The following is a 10,626-nucleotide window of genomic DNA, read 5'->3' as shown; positions in this document are numbered from 1 at the left end:
TCCATGTTTATATATAAAAAGGAGACTAATGTAATGCTAAAGAAGAATAAAAAAAAAAAACTTCAATTTTATGTTTTCTAATTGGACAATACAGGTTTTTTTTTTTTTTAAAGATTTATTTTATTTATTTATTTGACAGACAGAGATCACAAGTTGGCGAGAGGCAGGCAGAGAGAGAGGAGGAAGCAGGCTTCCTGCAGAGCAGAAAGCCCAATGCAGGGCTCGATCCCAGGACCCTGGGATCATGACCTGAGCCGAAGGCAGTGGCTTAATCCACTGAACCACCCAGGCGCCCCTGGACAATACAGTTTTAATAACCTTTTTAAAAAAAATATCTTATTTATTTATTTGGGAGAGAGACAGAGATAGTGAGAGAGAGCAGGAGTAAGGAGGAGAGGGGGAAGCAGGCTCCCCACTGAACAGAGAGCTCAATACGGGCTCAATCTCAGGACCCTGGGATCATGACCTGCGCCAAAGGCAGACACTTAACTGACTGAGCCACCCAGGCGCCCCTACAGTTTTAATAATCTAATGTGATGTTTTATTTACTTTCCTTTGGCCAAGCTAAACTAGCCAAATTCTACATTCTGTATGTGCTTCTCTAATAAGAAAGCTCTTCAGGATGTTTAGCAGACTTATGTTACTTACATGAAACAAAATATTTAATACACACACACACACAAACACACACACATATATATGCTTATTTTTTGTTTTGTTTTTAAGTAAACTCTATTCCCAATGTGGGGCTTAAACTCAGGACCCCAAGATCAAGATCAAGAGTCACATGCTCTACTCACTGAGCCAGCCAGGTGTCCCATTTTGAGATACATTTTTATGGAGGATTTGGATCAGATTTTTTTTTATATTTAAATTTTAAGGTTTTTTTAATTTATTTCACACACAGAGAGCGATCACAAGTAGGCAGAGAGGCAGGCAGAGAGAGAGAGAGGAGGAAGCAGGCTCCCCGCTGAGCAGAGAGCCCGATGTGGGGCTCGATCCCAGGATCCTGGGATCCTGACCTGAGCGGAAGGCAGAGGCTTCAACCCACTGAGCCGCCCAGGCACCCCCTGGCTTGGATATTTAAATGGATTTCATGATATCAGGTTAACATACTAGAAACACAGAGGTCAAAATCTGGAATTACATTAGAGACATTAAACAGGAATTGGAATCAGGTTATGGGATCATAGTGATAACACAAAAGTTAGGAGAGGTGGAAATTTGGGGTGAATGAACAAGGTTGTAACCTCCACAGCAACACAAAGGAAAATGTTTGTTAGCACTGGTGGCACAATTGTACAAAATAATTTAAGAAGTACCATGCTGGGGTGGCTGGGTGGCTCAGTGGGCTAAAGCCTCTGCCTTCGGCTCAGGTCATGATCCCAGGGTCTTGGGATCCAGCCCCGAATCGGGCTCTCTGCTCAGCAGGGAGCCTGCTTCCCACTCTCTCTCTTCCAGGCATTTTGCCTACTTGTGATCTCTGTCAAATACATAAATAAAATCTTAAAAGAAAAAAAAAAAAAGAAGTGTCATGCTGATAATTCATGGCTCACTAGGTCAGTGTTCTTGTGACAAAGTGAACGTAGAAAAAAGATAATAATAACGTCTATAATATGGTAGGTGTTTATGTAATTATCTCATGTAATCTTCATATAATCCTATGAAAATAGCTAATAGTGTTATGATTTCTGGTCTATAGATGAGGAATCGAAACTTTGAGAGGTAAGACTTGTCTATCTCACATCTTGTAAGTGTCATAGCAGGGATTCTAAACAAGATAGAATATAATAGTGCTTGCTGATGTCAGCATTGAAAACTAGGTACATAATAGCTCCTTTTAAGTAATAGTGATCGTTGATACATTTGCCCAAATCTCTTTCGAGTTAATAAATATTATCTTTGGGATTAGTGAGTTTGTTAAGACTGGTTAAAGCAGTGCAAAGGGTTTATCTGCATGGGTAGAAACAAAGACAGACAGGCAAAGGAGGATCAGGGATGTTGTAAATAGTGTGCTATAACTTATGTTAAAATAAGTTAATCTATAGTCCTCTGAAGGTCCCATACCAGAACAGGGATTTGGGAAGGGACTGAAAAGGAGGGCCAAGTGAGTTTCCCTGTTCCCCATTTCTCTAATCATTTTAGGTGTACTTCTCAGGGCTTTCTCTAATTCAGGAGTTGTACTGAGATTGGAGTGAGCAGAACTGCGTATCTCATTCTAGCTGCAGCTGTGAAATAGTTCAGCATTGGATATATTAATAGCTTTTGCAGGGGCGCCTGGCTGGCTTAGTCAGTAAAGCACATGATTCTTGATCTTGGGGCTATAAGTTCAAGCCTCACCTTGGGTGCAGAAATTACTTAAAAATAAAATCTTTAAAAATATATATATCCTTGTTGATTTAAAAAAATAGTATTTTGGGGGGCACCTGGGTGGCTCAGTGGGTTAAGCCTCTGCCTTCAGCTCAGGTCATGATCTCAGGGTCCTGGGATCGAGCCCCACATGGGGCTTTCTGCTCAGCGGGGAGCCTGCTTCCTCCCACACTCTGCCTGCCTTTCTGCCTACTTGTGATCTCTGTCTGTCAAATAAATAAATAAAATCTTTAAAAAATATATTTTTTTAGGGTTTCTGATATATATCTTGATGATACTCACCATTTCTTATTTTTCCCCCTGAATTTTTTAAAAAAAGACTTTATTTATCCATTTGAGTGAGAGAGACAAGCCAGGGGGAGATGCAAAGGGAGAAGTAGACTCCCCACTGAGCAGGAAGCCTGATGTAGGGCTCGATCCCAGGACCCTGGGATCATGATCTGATCTGAAAGCAGATACCCAACCGACTGAGCCATCCAGGCACTCCCTGCCCACACCTGAATTTATTTAATTATTTTAAGTAAGCTCTATGTCCAACATGGCCTTGAACTCATGACCCTGAGATCAAGAGTATCATGCTCTACCGACTAAACCAGCCAGCCATCCACCCCCCTCCCTGGATTTAGCATTTAATTGAGCTGGTAGTTTCAGGGAAAAAACTGCAGAGACTCCTATGGCTTTCTCCTGGATCCTAACCAGGATGGAAAACAAAAATTCATACTATAGTTTGATCTATTTAATCCCAGGATTATTAACTTGCTCTAGAGCCTGAGGTGAAACATCTCACTTTTGATTTATTTACAGACTGGTAAGAACATCCTATAGTCTATCCCAATAAGCTTGCTCTTTAACAGAAGAATTTGGAAATTTGGTCTGTGCTTTTCCTCCTCTATATTATTTAGAGATGTTGGGTACCTAACCGTTTGCTGGGAATAGCAGTGACTATAAACTGGTCTGGCATTTCAGAAGTCCCCTTTAGAGTTCTTTTGAATAAAAGTCACCTGTGTCATTTGCCAGCACTTTATTTAATAGAGGTTGCATGTTTTGTTCAACCAGCCTTGTTTTCCTTCTGTAATCTTTGATTTATATCATCTAGTCCTGTTGATTTATCAACATTTGTTTTCTAAGTTTGGCTTGGATAATGCTGAGTATTGACTGTAATTTAACCAATTACCAACATCCAGATCAAAAATAACATTGAAGTGGTAACCACTGTAAAATATTCTGCACTATAGACTTGAAGCAAAAAAATTTATGCAATATGTCAAATATCTTTTTGTGTACAATTATCAAGAAATTAACTGATTTTCCTCTTGACTTCCTCTATTTGTATGTTTCTTATTATTTAGTTTTCTTTTTTTTTTTAAAGATTTTATTTATTTATTTGTCAGAGACAGAGGGAGAGAGAGCGAGCAAGCACAGACAGACAGAGAGGCAGGCAGAGGCAGAGGGAGAAGCATGCTCCCTGCCGAGCAAGGAGCCCGATGTGGGACTTGATCCCAGGACCCTGGGATCATGACCTGAGCCGAAGGCTCAGGTGTTAACCCACTGAGCTACCCAGGCATCCCTATTTAGTTTTCTTTTAAGAGAGCATCAAGGGAGGGGTACCTGGGTGGCTCAGTGGGTTAAGCCTCTGCCTTCGGCTCAGGTCATGATCTCAGGGTCCTGGGACTGAGTCCCACATCAGGCTCTCTGCTCAGCAGGGAGCCTGCTTCCTCCTCTCTCTCTGCTTGACTCTCTGCCTACTTGTGTTCTCTGTCAAATAAATAAACAAATAAAATCTTTAAAAAAAAACCTAAAAAAAAGAAGAGAGCATCAAGGGCATAATAGATTAATATTTATTGAGTACCTAATGCTATACTATTCCTTGCAGAGAATAGTTTCTTGGCATAGAGTAGTAACACGATCTTATTTATTCTTAGAACAGTCTTATGTGAACTATATCCTATTTTCCTCATCTGTAAAATGGAAGAATAGTAGTACTTATTTTACAGGGTTGTTATGAAGATTGAATGACAAATATATGCAAAGCAATTTTGGTAAACAGTAAGCACTATTTTATTTTATTTTTTATTAAGTACTATTTTAAATGTTCTTCTTTGTGTTATTTTCTAGTGTTACTTACAAGGAAACTGACATATAGAGATTTTTAAGATACTTTTCTGAGTATTACACAGTCAGTTAGGTGGTTGGAACAAATTTCCAAATTTCATACTCTTCTAAACCTGTTAATGAAACAAGGGGGACATTAGACTGAGGTGGTTCTATTGCTAAGGTGACTTACTTAAGCATACCAAAATCTAAACCTATAAATGCCTCAAGGTTATGAAATCAAAATGCTAAGGACAACCAATCACAAACACCCAACTAGCTTTAAGTTATAGCCAATCAGACAATTTCCTTTCTTCGCTTTCCCATTTTTGTACATGTTTTTCCCCTGGTTCCTGTTGGCAGAGTACTCCTAGCCACTTCTGGTTTGGCATTGCCTAAACTTAAATTGATAAATGCTCAAACCAACTTTTAAATTTTTAAAATATGTCTCAGTTTATATTTTAATACTCCTTATGGCCTTGGTGTTCTTGTGAAAGAGCTCTAGAATGTGTTATTTTGTCTGATTTTCATGTATACCTAACCTACTTTGCAGGCTTCCTGCTTTTTACTTAGACTATCTTTTAATTCTATGAAAGATTACATTACTTCTTAAATTTGGTTGTACATGGCCTTTTACACTTGACAGGTATGAGGGGATATTTTTCCTGGAGTCCAGTACATCCTTTTAAATAATGTCAAAATTCTAATTGGCTAATTATTATTAAAATCATTCCTTTTCTAGTCTTTTCTCTAACTAATAAATTTAGTTTCTCCCCCCTGCTTCTTGATTCTGGAAGTTCTCAATCAATACTTGATTTGATTTGTGATATAAAGATGAGATATAAGGTACAACATTTCTTTCTGACACCAGTGGGTTTAAATAGCTAGCTAATTCATTGTAAAGTCTGATTCTCAGTTCTGTTCCTTCTGTGGTTCATGCATACAGTAAATGTAATTTCTTGCAACATACTCATTTTAATTAACCTGTATGGACGGCCACAATTTTTTTTCTTGCATTCCTCCCTAAAGTAGAGCCAATGGCAGATAAACTTTTGTGATTTCTCTAAGAAAAGAAGATTGTTGGCAGATTGTTCAAATTGAAATGGATGTAAGAGATGCATTGGATATTCAAATTGATGATGATTGAATATGCCCAAATATTCTGATAGTTTTCTTGGGGGAGGGGTGTCTCTTTATTATCATTGAAAAAGTTTTGAGTATTCTGAGTGGGTATAGAAGGGTTAACAGTGTTCTGAATTGTTGGGTTCAGGTTCTAAAAATGACCTCCTAAAATCGAAGATTGATTAGCTTATTATTCCCAGTGTTAAACCTACAGAATTCCATTTAAAACCAAAACTTTAATTTCGAAAATAAACTTTAAGGTTGCTTAATGATCGAAGAGTTTTCCATGAGCCATACTGACATGATGAGAAGAAACCTGAGATATTTTGGAGATCTTGGCACAACTTCAAAGAGTGATAGAACAGAATGCAGAGAACTTTTCCAAGTTTTGGAAGGCAGCAGTTTGGCTGAGACCCATATATACTGAAACGAGAGGCTTCCTTGAAAACATTTAAAAAGTCCTTTCCTATTTTGGAATTCTAAATTATGGCAAAATTCGTATATGCTTAAAACTCGGTTCTCCACCAGTTTCCCTCCCCAAATGACCCTCTACCGTTTCTCTCCCAGTCAACACTGGTAAACAATTCCTGAGGCATTTGAGATAAGCGTTTCAATAAGATGGCTTATAGTCCTTCTAAATGCTGTTTCAATATATTCTGAAACGGATCCCTTTCACCCCTATCTATTTGCCTTTGTTTTGCAGGGCGAGAAAGGTGAAGCAATTTAGAGATCTGGGGACAGACCGCTAAATGACCTGTGGTTAAGCTGGTGTCGCTTCGCAAGATATTGGTACCCAAAGCAGCGGAACCGAGATTTAGCATCCTTCCTCTGATCACACATTTCTTAAAGCGAGCGTTCTGCACGTTGGAACACCGTCTCTTCTCTACCCAACACCTCCTCCCAGTCCGCCCCCTGGTTCCTTCCCACCCTCTACCTCTCCCCCCGTCTGCCCCCCCCCCAGTCTGCGCATGCGTCCTAAGAAGCCCCTACACTCGCGGCACAAGCTGAGAGTATTGTCGGGGGCTATTCTCTCTCCCAGGAACATGGCGGCGAGTCAGGGAGGTGGTGTTAACAGTGGGGGCGGCGGTTGTGGTGGAGGTGGAAGTAGCGGTGGCGGTAGCGCAGCCGGAGGGGGAGGTGGCGGAGCCGGAGGGGGAGGCGGCGGCGGCGGCGGGACCCTCGTGGTGCCCATCCCGGTACCGACTCTTTTCGGTCAGCCGTTCCCCAACGGGCCGCAGTGGAACCCGGGGAGCCTGCAGCCTCAACACACGGTGAGGAGCCTGGACCGGGCCCTGGAGGAGGCGGGCAACTCCGGCATCCTGAGCCTCAGTGGTAGGAAACTCCGAGACTTCCCGGGCAGCGGCTACGACCTGACGGACACCACCCAAGCAGGTGACAGGACGGGGTGCGGGGGAGGGGAAGCTGGGCTCCGAAGGAGGAGGTGGGGGGGTGTGGGTGGCTGCGTGGCTGCGTTGTTGGACTCTGCTGGTCTGGGCGGGTTCGCGGGGGCGGCGAGACTGACAAAGTCGGAGCAGCCTGTTCTCGTGAATGTGAGGGAGAGAGAAGGGAATGGTGGTGGTCGTGGAACGGGGGGCTTGATGACTGAAGGATGTATGGAAATCGGGCGCGATGTGAGGGGTGAAAGAGCATTATTGTTAAAGCGAGTTTCCCCACTACGGAGTAGGGAGGGAGGTATTGACACCTTTCTTTAATGCACTTCTTTCAACTCTCCTGGATGTTCTTTCTCATCTTTCTCAGAGGAGTGGGGGGGGAAGACAATACATAAAATCACAATCTACACATATTCTTTAAAGGCATATGTGTCTGGAAGAATGGCATATTCCTTTTCTTCGTACAGCAGAAGCATTGCCACGGGTTTTACGTGATATTTTGTGTGTGTATTTTAATCATTTTAGGATATTCTTGCCTTCTGGTCACGTATGCCTTTCATTTTCCTGGTGTTGAGAAGGTAGTGGTGGTTAAATTAGTATTTGTTGCAATGGCAAATGAAATCATCAATCACTAACATGTCTGGTTACTAGGGGAAAGGATCCTTGTTTTGAGTTATGTTAGAGTCTTAATTTTTATAGCAGAAATTGCCAAAAAATTTGAGGGCATTTCTGAGAAACAAAATTAACTCTATTCTTTAGGGAGTTGTAGGTTAATGGCCTATCATTTTGGTTGAGAAATTGGCTATTGTAGCGTTCTTCATATACTCTCTGGTACTCTTTGTTGTGGATGGCAATTTTTGTTATGAACATACTCTTTCCTCTCTGCCTTATAAACCAATGCTCATTATTTTAAGTACGTTTTCGTTTGATGAAAGGGTTTCTTGCTTTTTATAATCTTTGCATTTGTTATCTTTTATATTTGCTTTGCTCAAAGAAATCATGGACAAAATTATTTTGATAGGTGTAGTAATTTTGAAACAGTACAGTAAGTAAATTCACCTATAATGATTAGTAATAAAAGGCCTCTTATTTTCAGAATAACACTATTTCAGTGTATTCAGTTTCTGGATATTAAATTTAGGTATGTGTTTGGAGGAGGGTGGGGAAGGAGCAAAGCCTAAAATTGAAGCTTTCTACCCAATTACTCTTTTAGGAATTACTAAGAACTATGAATGCGTAATCGATCACTGATTTTGTATTTTGAAAAACATGTTTGAGTATTTACTCCTTCACTGTGAACAGATTTCCTAAACAATATGTTCACATATTTATGAATATATTGGCAAAATATTATATGACTTGGTATGTTCTTAAAAGGCTTCAGGAAAAATGGTTTCAGACTGCATCATTAAGGAGATATATTGTTTTGCTTATTGTGCCTTATAACCTGTAAAGGATGTATCTGTAGGACTAAGTTGAGTGTCCTGGCTTGGCATTTAGGGCTTTCACTGTCCAGCTCCAATTTATTATTGCAACCTTGTTGCCCCAAACACTCCTACACAGAACCCTCTGTTCCAACTGGGTCAACTCCCTGTCCCTCAAATATATTTAATGAATTTCTGTCTCATCTTCGTAGAAGGTCACCCACATGCTTGGGATTTTTGTCTTTACTCCATCTATTTAATTTTGTTTAAGCCCCCAGCTTTTCCAGGAATCTGTCTCTAACTGCCTTAGTCCACAGCAGTCTCCTGTTTTTGAGTTCTTACGTACTTAGCATCTTTACCACTTACTTGCTAGTGCTGGCTTTATTTTCTTTTTCATGTTTGTGTCATGCTGTCCCTGAGAAACTGGAGAGCTCCTTAAGGGCAGGGAGTAAGTCATATACTTGTTCAGTCTTCTCATTATGTATTGCTTAGATTGTATTTGATAATATTTTTCATAAACTTGAATATCATCTTATGTGGTTATAACCTTTGGCTTTTAAGCCTTCAGTTGGTTTTCTGAGGCAAGCTTTAACACAAAGCAGAGCCATATTTGTTCTTGTTAAGGATTCATTCGTCATAAACTTTATCAGTGTCTACGGTAACATTGGATTTTTGAGACGATTCCACCTCATTTTATTTATTTTTTTCAGTTGAATGTGTTACTTGTGGGAACCCTTCAAAATTTAAATGAGAAATTTGTGAGTGATTCATTTGCCATTCATTTTTGACAAAATTCAGTCATGAACTATTTAGGGGCAATATTTTTGTATGTGAAGAGACTAGTATTCATTATGTATAAATGAAGGTGGGTACACTGGAACTGAAGAAAAATAGAGCATTTTTGAGATCATATATGCATGTACACACACATACATACACATATGTATACATAGAGTATCCTCTGATGAAAACAGTTCTCTTTGTTGGTATTATACTTAAAAATGACTCTCAGTGGGATAATGTTTCAGAACCAAACTGATTAGTTAGGCAAGCAGATAATGGTTTATTGGGTTGGGAGGAGACTGGTGCAAGGGAAAATAGGTGGGAAGGTATTCTGTTAATCTAGGTGTGAGGTGGTAAGAATCTGGGGTAAAACTAAATTGGATAAGAAGGGAAAATTGATAAATTTGAAAGGAAGCAGGGAGGGTTTTTTGCATTATTTTGCTGTTCCTCACATATACATAAGACAAAATAGACCTGTGGTTCTTCACCTGGGCTGCAGGTTAAAATCCCAAGGGAGTGTTTTTTTTAAAAACCTATGCCTGGGCCCTACCAGACCAATTAAATCAGAATCTCAGGGGCCAAGAGAATCTTTTTTTAAAAAAGTCTTCCCAGGTGATTCTAGTGTGCAGACAGTGCTGAGAAACTCTAAAATAACTCATTTTTTAGGTACTGAAGTAGTACTGTTTAGGTGAATGCAAATATTGATAAAAATTTAGTGACTTTAGTCATGTGTCAAGAGGGTCAAAGCCAAAACTAGGAACTATGTATTCAAGATCTAATTCAATATTCTTTTTAATAGGGTAGATGAAGCAGAGTCTCATTTTTTTTTTTTTCATTATGTCATGTCTATAGTGAACAGAAAATTGCCAGGAAGCTATAGTTTCTTCAGTTACCATTCGTAACCCTGGTTTACGTTGAATACTGTTGGATAACTTGGCATTAAGAAAATAGTGCCTCCAAAACATGTAGCAGCAAAATCTTGTTTATTAATAGGCTTGCCCTGAGGGAAGATGGATAATTGGTTGAAGTTTAGTTTCTCTTTGGTGTCTTTTTACCTTTTTTTGCATTTCTGGTGTGTGATCTTTACCTGCCTGTGTCCTCCTGCTCTCCTCGTTTCTTTTCCCCTCTTCGGCTCAATCCCCATCTCTTGCTGGGATGTAGCTTGAAATTTATTATGGCAGCCTTTTAAGGAATTAATATTTAAAAGGGAGAGTTTGCTAATTTATTTGAATCTTCAGTTGGTGGTTTGCGCTCATGACCTTTTTTTTTTTTTTTTTAAGATTTTATTTATTATTTGACAGACAGAGATCACAAGTAGGCAGAGAGGCAGGCAGAGAGAGAGGGGAAAGCAGGCTCCCTGCTGAGCAGAGAGCCCGATGTGGGGCTCTATCCCAGGACCCTGGGATCATGACCTGAGCTGAAGGCAGAGGCTCCAACCCACTGAG

The 10,626-nt window shown here is 40.0% G+C and overlaps 1 protein-coding gene across 6 annotated transcripts in view; it reads left to right on the top strand.

Moving 5' to 3' along the window:
* The first annotated feature begins 6,557 nt into the window (after positions 1-6,557).
* LRCH2 (leucine rich repeats and calponin homology domain containing 2) overlaps positions 6,558-10,626 on the top strand; it is a 105,533-nt gene continuing 101,464 nt past the window's right edge. For 2 of the 6 annotated variants that reach the window (XM_032331238.1, XM_032331236.1), the window contains exon 1: positions 6,558-6,975. In XM_032331238.1, the coding sequence (XP_032187129.1) occupies positions 6,627-6,975 (349 nt within the window). In that variant the 5' untranslated portion in view covers positions 6,558-6,626. The remainder of the gene's footprint in view (positions 6,976-10,626) is intronic. The other 4 variants (XM_032331233.1, XM_032331232.1, XM_032331235.1 and 1 more) reach the window with 2 other exon arrangements.

The sequence above is a fragment of the Mustela erminea genome, chromosome X, assembly GCF_009829155.1.
Source record: "Mustela erminea isolate mMusErm1 chromosome X, mMusErm1.Pri, whole genome shotgun sequence".
Taxonomy (NCBI): domain Eukaryota; kingdom Metazoa; phylum Chordata; class Mammalia; order Carnivora; family Mustelidae; genus Mustela; species Mustela erminea.
The sequence above is the reverse complement of the archived record's forward strand: the minus strand, read 5'-3'. Positions and strand labels throughout refer to the sequence as shown.